Source organism: Ochotona princeps, chromosome 33, assembly GCF_030435755.1.
Source record: "Ochotona princeps isolate mOchPri1 chromosome 33, mOchPri1.hap1, whole genome shotgun sequence".
In the NCBI taxonomy this organism is placed as follows: domain Eukaryota; kingdom Metazoa; phylum Chordata; class Mammalia; order Lagomorpha; family Ochotonidae; genus Ochotona; species Ochotona princeps.
The window spans coordinates 4026400-4045234 of NC_080864.1; the positions used below are offsets into that span (position 1 = coordinate 4026400).

At 65.6% G+C, this 18835-nt stretch overlaps 3 protein-coding genes across 4 annotated transcripts; 2 read left to right on the plus strand and 1 right to left on the minus strand.

The window, feature by feature from the left end:
* Window positions 1–421: 421 nt before the first annotated feature.
* ARHGAP45 (Rho GTPase activating protein 45) lies at window positions 422–8993 on the plus strand. Its single transcript, XM_058658086.1, has 23 exons — window positions 422–614; window positions 1251–1557; window positions 3548–3691; window positions 3783–3867; window positions 3970–4042; window positions 4123–4192; window positions 4269–4406; window positions 4497–4561; window positions 4651–4761; window positions 4840–4920; window positions 5311–5499; window positions 5597–5734; window positions 6108–6298; window positions 6434–6558; window positions 6639–6716; window positions 6792–6878; window positions 6961–7133; window positions 7225–7413; window positions 7498–7635; window positions 7715–7950; window positions 8034–8244; window positions 8344–8452; window positions 8560–8993. The coding sequence occupies exons 1-23, from the start codon at window positions 525–527 to the stop codon at window positions 8745–8747; spliced, it is 3216 nt and encodes a 1071-aa protein (XP_058514069.1). The 5' UTR covers window positions 422–524; the 3' UTR covers window positions 8748–8993.
* Window positions 8994–10306: 1313 nt separating this feature from the next.
* POLR2E (RNA polymerase II, I and III subunit E) lies at window positions 10307–13958 on the minus strand. Its single transcript, XM_004595635.3, has 8 exons — window positions 13841–13958; window positions 12594–12768; window positions 12032–12147; window positions 11809–11889; window positions 11668–11726; window positions 11453–11531; window positions 11026–11101; window positions 10307–10634 (listed from the first exon to the last, which is right to left on the minus strand). Exons 1-7 carry the CDS (start codon window positions 13895–13897, stop codon window positions 11036–11038), a joined length of 633 nt encoding a protein of 210 aa, XP_004595692.1. The 5' UTR covers window positions 13898–13958; the 3' UTR covers window positions 10307–10634; window positions 11026–11035.
* Window positions 13959–16100: 2142 nt separating this feature from the next.
* Window positions 16101–18307, plus strand: GPX4 (glutathione peroxidase 4). Of its 2 annotated transcripts, none has more exons than XM_004600064.3 (7): window positions 16101–16290; window positions 17116–17210; window positions 17308–17452; window positions 17563–17714; window positions 17798–17822; window positions 17911–17970; window positions 18062–18307. In XM_004600064.3, exons 1-7 carry the CDS (start codon window positions 16207–16209, stop codon window positions 18092–18094), a joined length of 594 nt encoding a protein of 197 aa, XP_004600121.3. In that variant the 5' UTR covers window positions 16101–16206; the 3' UTR covers window positions 18095–18307. The 2 variants fall into 2 exon arrangements, with proteins under 2 accessions (XP_004600121.3, XP_058514097.1); XM_058658114.1 differs by lacking the exon at window positions 16101–16290 and adding an exon at window positions 16590–16919.
* Window positions 18308–18835: the final 528 nt, after the last annotated feature.

Genomic DNA, 18835 nt, shown 5'->3' on the forward strand with positions numbered 1-18835 from the left:
CCCAGCTGTGAACTCTTGAGAGAGGCCCCAGCTCGGGGGCTTCGCGAATTGATAGAACCTGCGCCTGCTCCCTGCTGGCGTGTGTCCCAGGAATGCGGGGTGAGGACTCCTGCTCTGGCGGAGTTGGCCCTGTGGAGGCTCGGGGGACGCCCAGCCTTGAGCTGGAAGGAGCAGACACACCTGTGCCTCCCGCCCGCACCTTGCACGCGAGGGCGTCGGCTGCGCCGGCCCCGCGGGGGCCACGTCGAGAGAGGAGCGGAAGAGGGCGCAGGACGAGCTCCGCCTCACCTCGCGCCCAGTCTGCAGAGCGGCAGGCTGAGGCCGGGGAGGAGGGCGGGGTCGCGGCGGCGGCGGCTCCCGAGGCCTTTTCCTGTGGGGGGCAGGGCCGGCCAATGAGGGCCGGGCCTATCACGTGGGCCTGACAGCTTGGGGCGGGGGGTGCCGGAGCAATGTGGTCCCCGGAGCACCAGCGCTGAGCCCCAGGCTGCCCGAGGCCGGCGGGCCGCGGGGGGCCCGGCCTCACTATGTTCTCCAGGAAGAAGCGAGAACTCATGAAAACCCCTTCCATCTCCAAGAAGAACCGCGCGGGAAGCCCCAGCCCGCAGCCACCGGCGGTGAGTTGCGCCTCCCGTGCGCGCGGGCGCAGGCCAGGGGCGCCCCACTTGCGCGCTGTGCCGGCGGGGGACTGGGCACAGAGCCCCTACACCCTGCGTCGGGCTCAGGGCAGAGAACCTGGAGCGCTGGGGAGAAGCTTGGGCTCCCGACTGTACAGGCCGTGGAGAAGGGGTCCAGGCTGTTGTGAATGGGGGGCAGGGCGTGACTTGGAGTTGGCGGCGGGTTTCGGGGGGTGCCTGGGTCTGGGGTGCCTGTCGGGAAGGCCCAGAGTATCCGTGAGAGCTGGGGTGGGATGGGGGTCAGCAAGAGGCTGGGGGCCCAGAATGGCGGGAGGTGTTTTGATGGAAAAGTCGATGCCTTCTTTGCGCGCCCTCCCCCTCCAGGAAGTGGGGTCTCCCCCACCCCGTGGTCTGCGCGCCCCGCCCCCGGCTGTGGTTTTAGCAGGGCCGTTGTTTGTGAAAGCTGCGAGGGGAGGATATTGGGTAACAGGTGGGTGGGGGGGGTGCTGGGCACTAAATCTCAGCCCTCTGACCTCTGGCCTCTGACCTCAAAGCCCCTCCCCTGTCCACCTTGCATATGGAGAAACTGAGGCCAGACCACCCCCTCTACCTGTGTTTCTCGTCCACCTCTCACAGGAGCAGACCAGGAGGGAGGGGGCCGAAGCTGCTTTCCCTGGGCAGGGCCAGGAGCCCACGGTCACCAACGCCAAGGCCACGGGCACCCTGAAACGACCCACCAGCCTGAGCCGCCATGCCAGTGCAGCTGGCTTCCCGCTGCCTGGGGCAGCCTCCTGGACCCTGGGCCGGAGCCACCGCAGCCCCGCAGAGCCACCAGCCGAGGGTCCTGGCCCAGAGGCCGGGGAGGACATCTCTGTGCTGCTGGGGGACGTGGCCCGCTTCGCCGAGGGCCTGGAGAAGCTCAAGGACTGCGTGTTGCGTGACGGTGAGAGGCGCGCGGGACGGACAGGCCGGTGTTTGCGGGGTCTTATGGGAGCTTCAGCAGGTGCAGAGGGGAGGAGGCACCGTTGGCCTCAGGCAGGGAGGAGCTCCAGTTCCCTTTTTGCCTCGACGCGCTGCTGACAGCCCAGCTTCCTGCCGAGTTATTTTCATCTGCTTCCTGTTTGTCCCTGGCATTGCGGCGGGCACCCTGAGCTGTGGTGGGCACAGCCCCCTAAGAAGCGCAGCCTGCTCCCTGCGTGTGGGATCTGCCCTGAAACCGCAGTGCCAGGCCCGCAGTGCCAGGTGCCTCTTGCCCTACTCTGCTGCCAAGATGGCCCTGGATGGTTGGCAAGTGGGGGGTGGCCACAGCCTGGGGGCTCTGCGCTGAGTGGGGGCCCCAGTTATCTGGTTCGGGGCGGGGGTGGCTTCCCCAGGAAGCTGCCTAATCTTGGTTCCCTTCCCTTTCCAGAGCTTCCTTGGAGGCGCAGCCCTTTGGGGCTGAGCCAGGGGCGGCCCTGGGGCAGCTAGGCGGGGTCAGGGTCCCAAGCTGCACCCGCTCCCCACAGGCCTCAGGTGTCTGTGAGCTGGGATCCCAAGGATGGCCAGGAAGGGGTACCCATGCAGGTGAAGGGGGGCTGTCCAGGGATGGACTCACCCTGACCCACACACCTCCTGTGCCCTGCCTTGGGACCCCCGGGCACTGCTGCTGCTCAGGGGAGATAGACCCAGGGCGAGGCTCTTGGCCCAGCTGCAGCCAATTTGGCTGCCTAGCAGCTGCCGACAACCCCCAAGAGTCATTTCCTGCAACCGTTCGCATGCATGCTGTGTTCAGCACCCTGATGGCTGCACCAAGTGTGCCTGCCAGGACAATGCACCCAGCGATGCCCCGTGGGTGGTGACGGGGCAGTGTGGAGTTCGGGGACCACACCCCACAGCCACCTCCCCCCAGCATGTGGTGCTTGGCTCTGCTGCAGTCCACGGGGCTGGGTCTGCTGGGTGCATGTTGTATGTCCTGTGCTGGTCTTAGTGGCCATGCAGAGCTGGGTGAGGTGGGCTCCGCCACCCAGGAGTCCCACCTGCTCTTGGTTTCCTGGTTGTCATGTGCTAGGGGCATGGAGAGGGAAGAGCTGGGAGGCCAGTCCCCAGCAGGTGCGTGACTGAAGGGATTCCAAAAGCGGAAAGATAACCTTCAAGAACTCATGTTGGTGCCAAACTTCATAACACGGAAAGCGGTTAGGCAGGAGGAAAAAAAATGTATGAATTGCAGGCAGTGGATTTTTTTTTTTTTGCAATAAATTCAAATGTTTCTTAACAATCGTTTATTTGGTAGGAAGGTAGAGCGCAAGACACTGTGATGTGCACTTTGCTCCCAAGTCTGTCCTCTGGGTGGGGGCCAGGCCACCCCCAGAACTCTCCCCGGGTCTCCCAGGAGGGTGGCAGGAGCCACATGCTGGAGACATCCCTCCTGCCCCAGGGGGCACCAGCAGGTGCTGGAGAGCTGGGGGGATGAACTGTGCTGGATCAGCAACACCTGCAGCTCCAACATCTTTTTTATGAACATCTAACACTTGGACAAGATTTTTCATTTGAAAGGCCTCCTTCAGTAGTGGTGGCGGGAGGTTTTGGTGGTGCGGAAGGCAGGGAAACTACAAACCTCTCATTTGCTGGTTCACTCCCCATACAGCTGCACCGGCTGCGGTTGGGCCGGGGGGCAGCCTGGAGCTCCATCTGGGTCTCCCATGGGTGCTGACTCCCAGAGGTCTGCGGCAGTAGGAGCTGGGGTCCTGAGCCTGAACCAGACACTGGGATATGGAATGCTGGTGCCCTGCCCTCCCCTGCCCCCACTGCAGGCATGTCCAGGCATCCAGAGAAAGGACTTGAAGGACAATTGGGAGTTGAGGGTCCTAAGGCGCAGGCCAGGAGCCCAACGCTGGGTTCCCACCCCGCTGGGGGCAGCCACTCAAGCCTGCTCTGCCCTCCCCATCCCTCCCCAGATCTGCTGGAGGCACGCCGGCCGCTGGCCCACGAGTGCCTGGGTGAGGCACTGCGTGTCATGCACCAAGTGATCTCCAAGTACCCACTGCTCAACACTGTGGAGATCCTCACGGCCGCAGGCACCCTCATCGCCAAGGTCAAAGGTTAGGCAAGCGGCTGGGACTGGTTGGGGAGGAGGGGCGGGGCGTCCTGAGGTGGCCATGACCCTCTGTTGGCCACGCCCTGCCCTCTCAGCCTTCCACTATGAGAGCAACAATGAGTCGGACAAGCGGGACTTCGAGAAGGCCCTGGAGACTGTGGCTGTGTCATTCAGTAGCACGTGAGGACTGGGCTACAGGGGCGTGGGGGGGTGGGGCCTACAGGCAAGGGTGTGCTGGTGCCCCTGCACTGACCACCCCCCTCCTGCCACCCTGCCCTGCAGTGTGTCTGAGTTCCTCATGGGCGAAGTGGACAGTAGCACCCTCCTGGCAGTGCCCCCGGGGGATGCCGGCCAGGTGAGGTGCACGCAGGGCTGGGTGTGCGGGTGACCTCCGTGCATGAGGTGAGGACTCATTGGTGCCCCTCCTGCTCGCAGTCTATGGAGAACCTGTATGGCCCCGGGAGCGAGGGCACCCCACCCGGCTCCGAGGACTGTGACGAGGAGGGTAAGTGTGAGATCCACACAGGGGACACCCCAGCTAAGCCATGCGTGTGTCCCACCTACCCGCCTGCCTGGTGCAGGTTGCCTGGCCCCTGAGGAGGTGGACCTGTTGCTCCAACGCTGTGAGGGCGGCGTGGACGCAGCCCTGCAGTACGCCAAGGGCATGGCCAAGTACATGAAAGATCTTGTCAGCTACCTGGAAAGGCGTACAACGCTGGGTGAGTGAGGAGCCCAGCAGGGAGGAGGTGGGCACAACCTGGCCTGCTGCCTGCCCTGACCTGGCACCCTCCCGTCTTGCCCGCCCGCAGAGATAGAGTTCGGGAAAGGCTTGCAGAAGATTGTGCACGCCTGCAGACAGACGGTGGTGCAGGAGGTGGGGCCCTGGGCCGGGAGGTGGGGAGAAGCTGAGGTGCCCGGGGTGCCCGCCCGCTTGCTCACCACCTACCTGCCCGCTGCCCACAGCCTCACATGCCCCTGCTATCCATCTACGCGCTGGCACTGGAGCAGGATCTGGAGTGGGGCCATGGCCTGGTGCAGGCGGCCAGCACACTGCAAACACAGACCTACATGCAGGTGGGCATGGTGTCGCAGGTGGGGAGGGGGCCGAGGGGGCAGCACCGTAAGCAGCCGGTTCACGTGCTTCCCCTGCAGCCCCTGGCGCTGCGCCGCCTGGAGCACGAGAAGCGGCGGAAAGAGATCAAGGAGGCCTGGCATCGTGCCCAGCGGAAACTGGTAGGGCTCCCCGCGTAGGGTGGGCGCAGTCTCTCCACCTGGACCCCCATCCTCCCCACTCACTCTTTGCCATTTGGCTTTGGCTCTGTGGCTGTCGGTGGAGGCCCTGGGTTTCATTCCCCCCTCCGGGTTATGTCAAAGTTTTTCTGTGGTTCTGGTCTCTGTGCTGGCTCAGCCTCCTGGGGTGCAGGCTGTGCGCCCTGGCTTCCTGCCCCCTCACCCCACCCAGGAGCTATGCGGCTTCCTGCCCCAGTGGGAAAGGGAGGGGACAGCCACCAGGCTCCAGCTCCGTCACCTTGGGCCGGGGGTGGGCATGACCAGGGTGGCTCGCCATGGCGGGGATGCATGGCCCACCCTGGCAGCATGAGTCTCCTTCCTCCACGCCCCCAGCAAGAGGCTGAGTCCAACCTGCGCAAAGCCAAGCAAACCTACATGCAACGCTGCGAGGACCACGACAAGGCCCGCCTCCAGGTGGCCAAGGCAGAGGAGGACCAGGCGGGCAGCATGGCTGGGGCGGGTAGCGCGGCCTCCAAGGCCCTGGACAAGCGGCGGCGGCTGGAAGAGGAAGCCAAGAACAAGGTGAGAGGTTCCGGGCAGGTGCTTCCCCCACTCCCCGGCCTAGCACTGGTCCCAGGATGGCGAGCTGAGTCCCACAGCGGCGCGGCTCACCCCGCAGGCAGAGGAAGCCATGGCCACATACCGCACGTGCGTGGCGGATGCCAAGACACAGAAACAGGAATTGGAGGACACAAAGGTGACGGCACTGCGGCAGCTGCAGGAGCTCATCCGCCAGAGCGACCAAACCATCAAGTCGGTGCGAGCGTGGGCAGGCAGGGCTGTGGGGCGCAGGGCGCACGGACGGGCAGAACGCAGAGCGCAGGGCACACGGACAGGCAGAGCTGTGGGGAGCGTGGCGAGAAAGCAGGCAGGGATGCGGGGCGCAGGGCACACGGATGGGCATAGAACAGGGCACACAGGCAGAGCTGTGGGGAGTGTGGCAAGAAAGCGGGCAGGTCTGTGGGACGTGTGGGCGTGCAGGATTACGAGACTCAGAGCTCATGGATGTGCAGGGTTGCAGGGCATAGGGCACACGTAAGCAGCCAGGGCTGAGGGGTGCAGGGTGCGCGGGTGGGCAGCAGTGCGGGCGCGCCACCTCCTGACCCTGTGCCCGCGGCTGCCCCCTACAGGCCACCATATCCTACTACCAGACGATGCACATGCAGACAGCGCCGCTGCCCGTGCACTTCCAAATGCTGTGTGAGAGCAGCAAGCTGTACGACCCGGGCCAGCAGTACGCGAGCCACGTGCGCCAGCTGCAGCGTGGCGACGAGCCTGACGTGCGCTATGACTTCGAGCCGCACGTGCCTGCTGGCGCCTGGTACATGCTTGTGGGACCCCTTGGTGGGCCCCACTCCAACCCCTGCGTGCTCTGCCAGGACCCCTTAGGAACCCCTCAGGGCCCTCCGACCCTCCAGCCCATCACAGCCTTTCCCCTTCCCGCCCGCTCCCTCAGGTCTCCAGTCGCGCGTGCCCGGAAGAGCAGCTTCAATGTAAGCGATGTGGCTGGGGGCGAGGCCGCGAGCAGTCCCCTAGATGAGCCTAGGTCTGGAGAGGGGTCCCGGCTCAAGGAGTCTCGGGGTGAGTGCCCATGGGGCACCGAGATTGGCACTGGCTCCCCTTCCCCGTTGGCCCTTCCTCCAAGCTGCCTCCCTCCCCAGGTGTGCGGGGCCACCAGGTACACAAGTCGTGGCCCACTTCGGTTACTGAGAGTGGGGCGGAAGCGGGCTCTAGCCCAGGTAAGGGGTCTGCTGGCGGGGTGAGCTGGGGGTCCCCTAGGGCTCCGGGCGCCTGACGCCCCCTCTGCCACTCAGGGGACATGCGCTTGGAGCGGACGTCGTCCTCTGGGACCATGTCATCCAGCGAGGAGTTGGTGGACCAGGAGGCAACACTGGAGCAAGGTGAGGCGGGAGCTTGATTAGGGAGGGGGCTGCCTGCACGGCTTACAGTCCTCGGTGACCTGGGCTGTCCTCCCACCTGCAGCTGACCTCAATGGCATGGCCCCTGAGCTGCCCATGGCCGTGCCCAGTGGGCCCTTCCGCCACGTGGGGTTGTCCAAGGCGGCACGTACGCACCGGCTGCGCAAGTTGCGCTCGCCCGCTAAGTGCCGTGAGTGCAACAGCTACGTGTACTTCCAGGGCGCCGAGTGCGAGGAGGTGAGGGGCATCGGCGGGCCGGGTGGGCAGGTGGGGGTGTGCGCCAGCTGGTGCCCCGGGGCTTGGCTCATACCCAGACACCGCCCCCCAGTGCTGCCTGGCCTGCCACAAGAAGTGCCTCGAGACCCTGGCCATCCAGTGCGGCCACAAGAAGCTGCAGGGCCGCTTGCTGCTCTTCGGCCAGGACTTCATTCCCGCCGCCCGCGCCACTGCGGACGGCGTGCCCCTGGTCATCCGGAAGTGCATCCACGAGATCGAACTCCGCTCGCTGCATACCAAGGTGAGGCCAGGCCCATGGCTGGGGGCTCTGCCTATGGCCTAGTTGGCACCCACCACTGGCTGACTGTGCCCCCACCCAACCCAGGGCATCTACCGCGTGAATGGCGTGAAGACACGGGTGGAGAAGCTGTGCCAGGCCTTTGAGAACGGCCAGGAGTTGGTGGAGCTTTCGCAGGCCTCGCCCCACGACATCAGCAACGTCCTCAAACTGTACCTTCGCCAGGTGAGCCAGGCCGGCCGAGGGGCGGGGCTGCGGCTGCGCACTGGGGGATGTGCTGAGCCCCTGCACCTGTCGCCTGCAGCTGCCCGAGCCCCTCATTTCCTTCCGCTTCTACCATGAGCTGGTGGGGCTGGCTAAGGACAGTGCCAAGGCAGAGGCGGAGGCCAAGGCAGCGGCTAGGGGCCGGCAGGAAGGGGCTGGTAGTGAGCGGAACGAGGAGGTGGCTTTGGCCATGGCCATCCGGCTGCGCGAGCTGCTGCGAGATCTGCCGCCCGAGAACCGGGCCTCACTGCGGTACCTGCTGAGGCACCTGCGCAGGTGAGCATGAGCCAGGCTGTGGGGAGCGGGGGGGCTGCAAGCTGCGGGACCCGTCCTCACTGCACCCCAACCCACCCCTGCAGGGTAGTGGCTGCCGAGCAAAACAACAAGATGACACCAGCAAATCTGGCCATCGTGTTTGGGCCCACGCTGCTGCGGCCTCGGCCCACGGAGGCCACCGTGTCTCTATCGTCCCTGGTGGACTACCCCCACCAGGCCCGCATCATCGAGACGCTCATCGTCCACTACGGCCTGGTGTTCGAGGAGGACGCGGAGGAGGCTCCAGGCTCTCAGGTGAGGGGACAGATGTCCCGGGAGAGGCTGAGGCCCCAGGGCTGACTTGGGGCTGTCTTCTGGTGTCTGATGGGTGGCGTCATTTGCCTTCCCCTGCAGGATGCACTGCCCAGCCAGCAGACGCAGGTGGCTGTGCAGGTGTCATACCTGGAGGCGGGCGATGGTGCCATCTGCTCCCTTCAGGAGGCGGCGGAAGGCGAGGATGCAGGTGAGCATGGCCATGAAATGAACCCTGTTGCCCCGGGGGGGCTGAGGGGGCAGGCTTGGCATGAGTGGGCATGCCCTGGGGGTTTCACACACCCAATGTCCCCCCAGAATCACGAGCTGCGTCCGCTGACTCTGACTCGGAGCTGGAGGAGGCTTCTGACCCTCTGTCCTCATCGGATGCCAGCGCCCTGCACGGCCTCAGCTTCTCAGAGGGCCAGGACGAGCAGCCAGGGGCCGGGAAGGAGGGAGGCCCCGCCGGGCTGGCCCTGCAGCTTTCAGCCTACAACAGCAGCTAGCGCTGCCCCATTGGGGGCCCAGCTGCCCCCGTGAGGCTCCCTGGGCACCTGCCGGGCGAAGTGGCTAGAGCTTGGCTGAGCTGGCCAGGGTAGAGGCACACGTGGGTGGTGCTAGCCACCTCCTGGGGCAGTGGGCCCTGTCGACCTCCGGTGGCTAGGGCGGTAGTGGGGTCACCTTCCTGGAAGTTGGGGTCTGGGGACACAGTGCTCTCGCTGCTCTTCACAATAAAGCCTTCAGCACTTGGATTGCTGACCCGCCTCCTCGCGAGGTCAGTGCCACGGGCGGGCAGGTGCACATGAGGCTAGGCACTTGGGCCGTCCCTGGAGCCTCCTGATGAAACAAGGGCCACTGTGCAGGCGGGAGAGGGAAGGGGGCTCATCGTCCCTCAACCTGGAGGTGCAGGACAAGGAACGCCCCATGTCAACAGTCACATTTCCTCACAAACACTTCACAAGCTGCAGGAGGCCCATTCCCACACTGCAGCCCAAGCCGCCATCTGCTTCCAGAACCTCCTCTGGATTCTGGCCCCCGCCTGCTCCATCTGGGCTCCTGTGATCATCAGAGTTTGAACAGTAGGTCATCCCCCACAGGGCCACAGTGTCACAGTGTCTGACAGTGCCCCAGGCATAGCTTAGACCCAGAAGCTCCATCCAGGTCTCCTGGGAGTGCAGGGGCCCAGGAATTGAACCACCATGGCTGCCCCCGGGGAACACCAGCTCTGAGCTGGCTGGGAATCTCTGGGATGCTGGTACCACAGGCAGCAGCTTGGTCTTTGGAGCCAGCCCCATGGGCCAGCATTGCAGGGCCATCCCGGCTGCTCCAGCACCAACTGGGGCCCTACAGCCACGCCAAGCCAGGAATGTGGCCCACAGTGGGGGCCCTCCATGTGCAGGCAGGCTCCCACAAGAGACCCACAGTAGGTGCACACCTGGGGGAGGAGCCTGCCATGGGGTACAGCGGGCACAGGCCTACACCTGGAACAACTGTCCCTCAACCAGTTGGGCTCAGAAGAGCCAGCTTGGACAACACAGCCAGACGCTGCACATGGGCACCGTGCAGGCTGTGGGGAGCTGGGTTCATAGCTGGCGTATGGCAACTGCTGCCCCATCCACACTCCACAGAACTGTGTGCCTGGGAGTGCAGGGGCCACCCAGCCGGACGTGAGCACCCAACACAAGACCCCAGTGTCCACAGGGGTGACAGACAAAGCGCAGCCCACGCACCCCACGTGGGGACCAGTACACAGCCAGGGACCGCGTGGGTTTCTGACATGCCAGACCAAACCAGGGAGGGACCTGACGCTGCCACAATGGTGACTGAAGCATCTAGGACATGTGGAGACTCGCAGTCAACACACACAGGTGTGCTCACAGAAGGTGCTAGCAACAGCCAGAGGTGCTGGCGGCACAGCCCTGGGGTCTGATGTCCCAGGAGCTCACAACACAGCAGGCTCCCTGTGACTTGGAGGGCAGGTGGCTCCGCCTACTCCCCTGGAACCCCACCTAGCCCTGCTGGGAGGGGACTGGGGGTACCAAGAGCCCCACAGACCTTGCCAGTCTTCGTTTCCAAACAAAGAGTTTATTCACTCAATCTCTGGCCCTGGAGTCGGTGCTGGGACCTGCACCTGCTGACCGCAGGGTACCCATGGCCGACAGACCCAGAGAGCGGGTTAGGGGCAGACTGCACGTGCCAGATCCCACCCGCCAGCCAGCTGACCACACTGGCTCCTGCCCAGGGCCCTGTAGTCCCAAGTGGGCCCCGTGCGTGTGACCTACAGCAGAGGCGGGGGCACTGGCCTTGGGGTGTCCAAGTCAGCAGAGACGGGGCTGCTGCCTTTGGGGTGCCTTGAGTAGGGCTGGATCCGGGGAAGCCAGGTCATTGGACACCTGTGGTACAGGGAGGACGGACACAGCTGAGCCAGGCAGATGGATTGCAAGCCACGACCCCGGGTGATGGGCAGGGCAGGGCAGGGGTTGGATGAGCTTAGCAGGGCCTGGTCTGAGGCCTGCAGGGGAGACATGGGATGGCCTGGCAGGGGGCACCTCAGGATGACGGGCAGGTGCTGGCCAGGGACTGTCCTCTGCTACTCCAAGAGACAGAAGGTCTATGCCAGGAGAAACCCTCCCACCCTGGCTCCGTAGAGGGGACCCTGTGGGTGAGGATCCTATGGGCTGAGTGATCCCACGTGTGGGGTCCTGGTGCCTCTGGTGGCTGCGGAGTCCCCATCCCAGGGTCCATGTGAGCCCACCCGGGAGCAGTGCGGCCCTGGCCTCTCACCTGCATGCGGCTACTGCACCAGCCGGTATGTGATGTACCTGCCCGCCGTCTCGCTGGGCCGGATGATCTTTACCACCTGCAGTGACATGGGCAGGACTGGAGCTCAGACATCTCACACTGGTGCCCGGGACAGTAGGCATGCTGGCCTGGGGCTGGGACTCAGCTTGCACCTCTGCCCAGGGTGGCGGGCACACTGGCCTAGGGTGCCAGGCTGAGGTACCTTGCACTGCTGCCCGGGGTAGTAGGCACACAGGCCCAGGGCTGGGCTGGGGGCTCAGGCACCTTGCACTACTGCTCAGGGAGATGTGCACCCTGGCTCGGGGTGCTGGGCCTGAGTGCTGTGAGTCAGCTGAATAACCCTGGGCAGCCCTGGCTTCACATGGGTGGTCCCAGGCCTGCCCAGGAGATGGGGCACAGCCCTTCTTACCTGCCCCCGCTTTATGCCGAAATAGCGTGCCACGGGGTCTCCCGCTTGGATCCTTGGCAGTTGGTTCTCCCGCAGCTTACTGGGGTGCAGTCAGGGAAAGCCAGTCCGGGCAGTACTGGGATACAGGGTGGGGAAGGGAAGGGAGGGGGCCCTGGGAGTGGAGGTGGGAGGAGAAAGGGGGCCCCCGGGAGGGAGGCTGAGTTCCGTAAGGATACTATCGCGCCAGCAGCTCGGTCACCTCCTCCTTAGTCATGACCACATGCTCGGGGACCAGCTGAGGACAGATGGGGCGCTGAGCACGGACGGACAGCTCCACCCTGCACCCCCCACAGTCCCCACCACCTCCCCCCACGCACCTCGTGTTCTGTGATGTTGATGAGCAACTCCTGCTGCAGGAACTGCTCTAGCACATACTTGGGGGCCATGTCCACCAGCGACTGTGAGGGGCCAGACAAGGGGGTGCTCAGCGGGGAGCACCCCAGGCCAGCACCCACCACCAGGCCAGCACCCACCCTGCCCGTCACCCCCAGGCCAGCCCCCACCTTGCCCGTCACCCTAGCCCAGCCCCTATGGGTGCACCTGCTTGGCTGAGGGCGTCATGCCCTGCTGTACCACGATGAGCGCGCGGGTGATGTTCTCCTCCTGCATCCGCTGGCAGTACACCTTGATGGTCTTGATGCCCACTTTGGGCTCCTCTGTGGGCACAGTGGGGCTCAGTGTGGCCATCCCAACCCCGCACCATCACCCAGGGCCTGCTCAGCCACAGGAGGACATGGGAGCCATGGCCGCCCCTCCTGCATGGGGTGGGGAGTCCAGGCCTGGGACCGGCTCCCCTTGGGGGTGACACAGCGTAGTCAGCGGGTGGACACCCAGACACCAGGGAGGGCCCAGCACTGATGGCATCCCCGTCCTGCGGATCCCACCCACATCCGTGAGCCACCAGCATCCCACATGGACACCGGGTAGGCCCACTCGCCTCCAGTCCCATAGCTGAAGGTGGGACCCCACTAGGGTGGCAGACCCTACTGGATAGGTGACCCTGCAGGTGGGTGGGGGACCGCGGCAGGTGGGGACCCACCTCGAGCCAGGTCCATCCACCCCAGCCCAGCCAAGCCCAGTCCACCTCGACCCTGGCGGTCACCTGGGAAAAAGACAAACATCTGGTCGGTGGGGTCGTCGTTGTGGGCTACCAGCACGGTGAGGTCTGTGCGTCGTGGCCGCCCCTCGCTCGGCTTGTCCCCGAACTGGGCCTTGAACTCTTCCAGGGTCTGGTCCAGCTCGTCCTGGGTCACCAGGTAGCCACGGTCATGGCACAGCTGCAGAAATGCACACAGCCAGGTGGGTGAGGAACCTCATTAGGTGGAGGACCTCGCTGGGTAGGTGACCCCGCAGCCATAAGTAGGGACCCCGGTGGGTGGGTCAGAGACCTTGCTGAGTAGGTGGCTGGGGGGCCCCACTGGGTGGGAAGCCCGGCAGGTAGGGGACCCCGCTGGATGGGTGACCCAACAGATAGCAGACCCCGCCAGGGAGATAAGGGACCCCGCTGGATGGGTGGGTGACCCCTGACCCCACTGGGTAGGTGACCCCCAGGTGGGTGGGAGACCTCACTGGGTAGGTGGGTAAGTGACCCTGGCAGCTGGGTGGGCGACTCCGCTAGGTAGGAGACCCTACCGGGTGGGTGGGTGGATGGGGGGGCCCCACCAGATAGACAGGGGACCCCGCTGGATGGGTGGGTGACCCCGCCAGGTGTGTGGGAGACCCCGCTGAGTAGGTGGGTGGGGGACCCTGGCAGGTGGGTGTGAGACCCTGGCAGCTTGGTGTGAGACCCTGGCAGGTGGGTGGGAGACCCTGGCAGGTGGGTGGGAGACCCTGGCAGCTGGGTGGGAGACCCTGGCAGATGGGTGGGGGACCCTGGCAGGTGGGTGGGAGACCCTGGCAGCTGGGTGGGAGACCCTGGCAGGTGGGTGGGGGACCCTGGCAGGTGGGTGGGAGACCCTGGCAGGTGGGTGGGAGACCCTGGCAGGTGGGTGGGGGACCCTGGCAGCTGGGTGGGAGACCCTGGCAGGTGGGTGGGAGACCCTGGCAGCTGGGTGGGGGACCCTGGCAGGTGGGTGGGAGACCCTGGCAGGTGGGTGGGAGACCCTGGCAGCTGGGTGGGAGACCCTGGCAGGTGGGTGGGAGACCCTGGCAGGTGGGTGGGGGACCCTGGCAGCTGGGTGGGAGACCCTGGCAGCTGGGTGGGGGACCCGGCCGGGTAGGTGATCCCACCAGGTGGGTAAGGAACCCCACAAGTGAAGGATCCCAGCGGGTGGGAGACCCTGCTACGCAGGAGACCCCGGCAGGTGGGTGGGAGACCCCGCGGGGCGGCCGACGCAGACGGAGCCCCACCTGCATGATGGTCTTGCGGATCTTCCACAGCCGGTACGTCTCCTCCTCGTCGTCCATGTCGCCGTCGCCGCTGCTGCCACACTAACTCCACGACCCAGAGCCGCACGCTCCAACTGCGCATGCGCCGGAAGCTCGTCAGGCCCCAGGCCCCGCCCACTCCGGGCGGTCTCCAGCCAGCGCCTGAATAAGGCAGCGCCGTCCGGAACAGGCAGCGCTGCGGACAGCCCGAACCGCCCTCGTTGGGTGCGGTTACTGTGGCAACCGACGCCCTCCTGTAAGACGGGCGGTTCGAGTCCCGGCTGCTCCAGTTCCGTTGCGGTTTCCCCCTTTGCTGACGCCCCTCGGACAGCAGCCTGGGCCCCCGCACCCCCCCTGGGACACCAGCGATGGATCTGCTGGCTTTGGCCAGGCTCTCCCTCAGCTACCGCAGCCATTTGGGGAAGTGAATCCGTACATGGAAGAGCTCTCTCACGCTGCCTTTGAAATAAAAGCATTTTTAAATAAACACTTCTGCTTTCAAAATATTTTCCCGAATAGCAGTCAGCCTCGCCCTTGGAGTCGCTGTGAGGAGCTTGTGGCGGGGAAGGCAGGCAGAGGGCACCGGAGTGTGCCAGGCAGTGCCGGGTGGCAGGCAGAGAGCAGATTGCAATGGGGTGTGGTTGCGAGCCAGTAGGCCAGAGGGGACGAGTACCCCGCTAGGGTGAGCCAATGCGAGGTCAGGGTCCCCCTGTGCGAGGGTGGAGAAGGCACCCCGAAGTATGGGGATTGTGGAACATGCCCTAGGGCAGCTTGCCAGGGCAGTGCCCTGGAGACGAGGCCAGGACAAGGTCCCAGGTCCCCTGGAGAACGGGGACAGATGGGGTGTTTCCAGGGCAGAGTCTGCAGCCCCAGGGGTCAGGAGAAAAGGGTGGGGTATGGAGGGAGGTGCAGCTGTGAAGCCCTGTAAACCTGTCCTCCTCCTCCAGGCTGGAGGGTCACCAGCCAGGGGACTGAGCCCTGATGTGGTGTGGGCACACAGCTGTCCCTTTAACAGAGTGATGGGGCAGGAGGCTGCAGGTGCCTGAGGACACACGGTTGGGTGTCTGGGGGTGGTGAGGTGCCACACGCCTGGGTACAGGTGCAGGTGTTTGGGGCGGGGTCAGGCAGGGTGTGCAGGTGGCAGGCAGAGGTCTCCCGGAGTTTTGCTGTTCCACAGGGAGGTCCAACCACACCAGTGGTACACTTCTCCCTTTTGTGCTGCTCAACAGAGCCCCAGGTCGCCCACTGGCCACCCCCCACACGCAGGAAGTGACTGGATAGGCAATTCCACAGCAACAGGAAGAGGCTCAGGGTAACCGGCTCCCAGGACAGGACTTCCTTCTGCGGTGATGAAATGTTCTGGAACTCAATGTTTTTTGTAACTTTTCCTCCAGGGTGAGCCCTGTGACTTCCTCTAACTCTCAAAGGACGGTGTGTTTTTTTGTATTTTGGTTCTGGAAAATCTGTCCCTTGTGCCCCTGGGGGCTTTGCTGTCCATACGCATGAGCAATCCCAAATGCTGTGGCTGGGGTCACACCTGGCTTGGGGATTACTTCTGGCGTGAGGAGGAAGGTCATCCCTGGCTTGGGGGTCACTCCTGGTGTGAGGAGAGGGTCACTCCAGGCTCAGGGGTCACTCCTGGCTGGGGGGGGGTCACTCCTGGATGACCGTGTGTCCAGCTGGGGTCAGGGCTGCGAGCGGCCAGTTCGCGGGGTGCGGGGCTCCCCGAGAAGGCAGACGCCCCGGGGAGGTCCCGCTGTGGCCAGCGCGGGCCGCACCCTCCGAGGCCCGCGACCCGCGAGGCCCTGCGGACACTGGACACCGCAAGGACACGGCAGCGCCGCGCGGCCTGAGGAAACGGTCCCTCAGAGCCGTTTCGGCTTCGGTCCCGCGGGCGCGCGTGTCTCGTGGGGCCGTTGTGGAGCCCCAGGCTCCACAGAAAAGCCGCACCCCCTGTGTCTTCTCGGGGCGCCTCGGCCACTTTGGTCCCTCCCCAGTGTCCCGCTCACGGCCACTCGGCCCTGGCAGACTTGATCCGCCGTCACACGACGCGGAAACGCTAGCAAATGCAGCGAGCATGCGCACTCACGGACCAAAACAACTTGCCCTTCTCTCCTCCTCCTACCCCGCCTTCCTCCAGCCTCAGGCACAAGCCCGCCTCGCCCCTCACGCGCCGGCCTCCCCATTGGCTGACGTGGCCGTACGTCAGAGGAGCCGACGGGTTGGGCCAATGGGCGCGTGCGTGGGCGGCCGAGGGTGGGGAGGCGAGGCGCACCGGCGCGCGTTCATTGGTCGGCTGTGTGAGAGGGGAGGAGCCGTCGGCTCCCGGACCCGCCGCTGCCGCCGCGATGCTGCTGGGCCGCCTGAGCCGCTTGCTGAAGCCGGCATTGCTGTGCGGGGCCTTGGCCGCTCCGGGGCTAGCGGGCACCATGGTGAGCGGGCGGCGGCGGGCCGTTGGGGACCGGGGCTGGTGGGCGGACGCGCGAGGCCTGCTGCTCCCTGGCCGTGGTGGGATCCCCTCGGACCGGGGCGGCTGGAAGGGGACAGTGTCCGGCTGAGACCCCTGAACACTGGGCGCTGGGGAGGGTGGCCGAGCTGGGCCGCGCCTTCCTCCTCCTCCTCCCCGCGCTCGAGGCCGGTGCGCGGCGGCGTCACAGTGCACGGCCGGGCGCCCGGGGCGACCACGGCCCGCTTTGTCCTCCTCCTCCCCTGGGCCCCCCAGGGTCGGGCGGCACAGAGGCGGGCAATGGGCCGCGCAGCCGCCGGCTCCCCGGGGCGCTGCAGGCAGCGGGGCCGGGGCCGCCCGAGCGGGGGAACCACCGCCACCACCACCACCACCACCACCAGCACCGCCACCGCCCGGCGCCCCAGCCCAGCTCCCCGGAGGCAGCGGCGGCGACGGCGGCGGCAGCAGCGGCCCAGGCGCCAGGCCCCCCGGAAGCGCAAGGCCCCTGCGTGCCGACGCCGGAGGCCACGTCCTCCGCCGCTGGACCCCTGCCCCTGCAGACCCGGGCCGGCCGTGCCGCAGCCCGTGTGCTGCCACGACAAGTTCCTGGAACCGGTGTGCACAGAGGGTCCCCGTTGCCGCCGCCACGGCCTCGCACCATGTTGGGGGTGGGGGTCCCGAGCGCTCCTGCTGGTCACCTCGAGCCGGTGACCTTCGCTCGCTGCCCCCAGGGGCCTCATTCCGGAGCGGGGCGTGGGCTCCCCGCCTCCGCCGTGGTCCCTGGTCACCGAGTCCCCATCTTGCGTTGCAGTGTGCGTCCCGTGATGACTGGCGCTGCGCGCGCTCCATGCATGAGTTCTCCGCCAAGGACATCGACGGGCGCATGGTGTGCCTGGACAAGTACCGGTGGGTCCCAGGGAAGATGGCGACTGGGGAGAAGCAGGGGGTGAAAGGAGGGTAGCCCCACTCCCCAACTTGGCTGACCCCCCGCCCCCTCCTGCAGGGGCTTCGTGTGCGTCGTCACCAACGTAGCCTCCCAATGAGGCAAGACAGAGGTGAACTACACTCAGCTGGTCGACCTGCACGCGCGATACGCTGAGTGTGGTTTGCGCATCCTGGCCTTTCCCTGCAACCAGTTTGGGAGGCAGGTAGGCGTGCGCACCTGCGGGAGGCTGGGCTGCGGTGAGAGAAAGGGGGTGATCTGGGGGTGCGGAGCTCACCTCCCACACCTCTGGCCGCCCCCGACCCTCCCTCCCAGGAGCCAGGGAGTAACGCCGAGATCAAAGAGTTCGCCGCCAGCTACAATGTCAAGTTTGATATGTACAGCAAGATCTGCGTGAATGGCGACGACGCGCACCCGCTGTGGAAGTGGATGAAAGTCCAGCCCAAGGGCAGGGGCATGCTGGGCAAGTGCGTGACCCGAGTGGGGTGTGGGGTGGGCGCGGTGCCGGGGCCGTCCCCACTCAGGCTGCCTTTGTTTTGTTTTTGTGCAGCGCCATCAAGTGGAATTTCACCAAGGTAAGTGGAGGGGTCCAGGGTGTGCCTGGGTGGGTCAGTGCTTAGAGAGGCTCCTTCCCACACTGCCCCTTCCGCCTCCCCCCTGCAGTTCCTGGTGGACAAAAATGGTTGCGTGGTGAAGCGGTACGGTCCCATGGAAGAGCCCCTGGTAGGTGCCCCGGGCAGGGCGGTCGGCCAGCGGGGTGGCCAGAGTAGCCGGGGCCATGACTGCCCCCTCCACCGCCCTGTGCCCCCCACAGGTGATCGAGAAGGACCTGCCCTGCTATCTCTAACTCCCACAAGTGCCCAGTCCTGCCCGAGCCCCCCCGCCCAAGTCCCCCGGAGCCTTCCACCCGGCACCATGACGGCCTGCCTGCAAACCAGTCCGCTGGTGAGGTTGGCCCGAGAACCCGCGTGCAACCCTGCCGGAGGAAGGCCCCCTGGACGCCGGACGCTGGCTCGGTGCCACCATCATGGCTGCCTTGTGGGAATAAAAGATAGAAAACGCCTCTGTGCCGGCCTGGTCGTAGGTGGATCTGGGTCAGATGGTCGGGCAATCCTGGCTAATCCCTCCTGGCCCTGGCAGGTGCCCAGGCAGATCCGCCCTAGCCCGTTAGCAGCAGCTGCTCTGGGCCTGCAGGGGTGGGGCTGGCAGCGCGCCCATGTGGGAGGGCAGGGCACTGCAGCGACCCCCAGGGGATGGATGAGGTACTGCCCAGCTGCAGACCTCCAGCACCTGGTGGCAGGTGCTGTGGGTGTGTCCCAAGGTCCAGCCCGGGGCAGGTGGTGACCATTGCCCCAGCGCCCCAAGTCACGAAGGCGTGTAGGTAAAAGGCATGTTTATTTTAAAAAAGACCTTTACATATGTACACTTATTTTTTTTATAAATACATAGAAACTAGGGCTCCCACCTCGGCTCCAGGGGAGGCCGCCTGAGGGGACAGCAATAATTTAGGGAGCAGGGGGATTGCATATATTACGGGGTCTGCCCCAAGGACCCCAGCCACACCGAGGGGCGAGCACCTGGGGCTTCC

Coding starts and splice junctions, on each gene's coding strand:
- ARHGAP45 (XM_058658086.1), top strand. CDS start 525: ATGTTCTCCAGGAAGAAGCGAGAACTCATGAAAACCCCTTCCATCTCC. Junction 4,193..4,268: donor CGAGGACTGTGACGAGGAGG/GTAAGTGTGAGA, acceptor TGCCTGGTGCAG/GTTGCCTGGCCCCTGAGGAG. Junction 6,559..6,638: donor CCGGCTCAAGGAGTCTCGGG/GTGAGTGCCCAT, acceptor CTCCCTCCCCAG/GTGTGCGGGGCCACCAGGTA.
- POLR2E (XM_004595635.3), bottom strand. CDS start 13,897: ATGGACGACGAGGAGGAGACGTACCGGCTGTGGAAGATCCGCAAGACC. Junction 11,727..11,808: donor TCAACATCACAGAACACGAG/GTGCGTGGGGGG, acceptor ATCTGTCCTCAG/CTGGTCCCCGAGCATGTGGT. Junction 11,532..11,667: donor ACCGAGCTGCTGGCGCGATA/GTATCCTTACGG, acceptor ACTGCACCCCAG/TAAGCTGCGGGAGAACCAAC.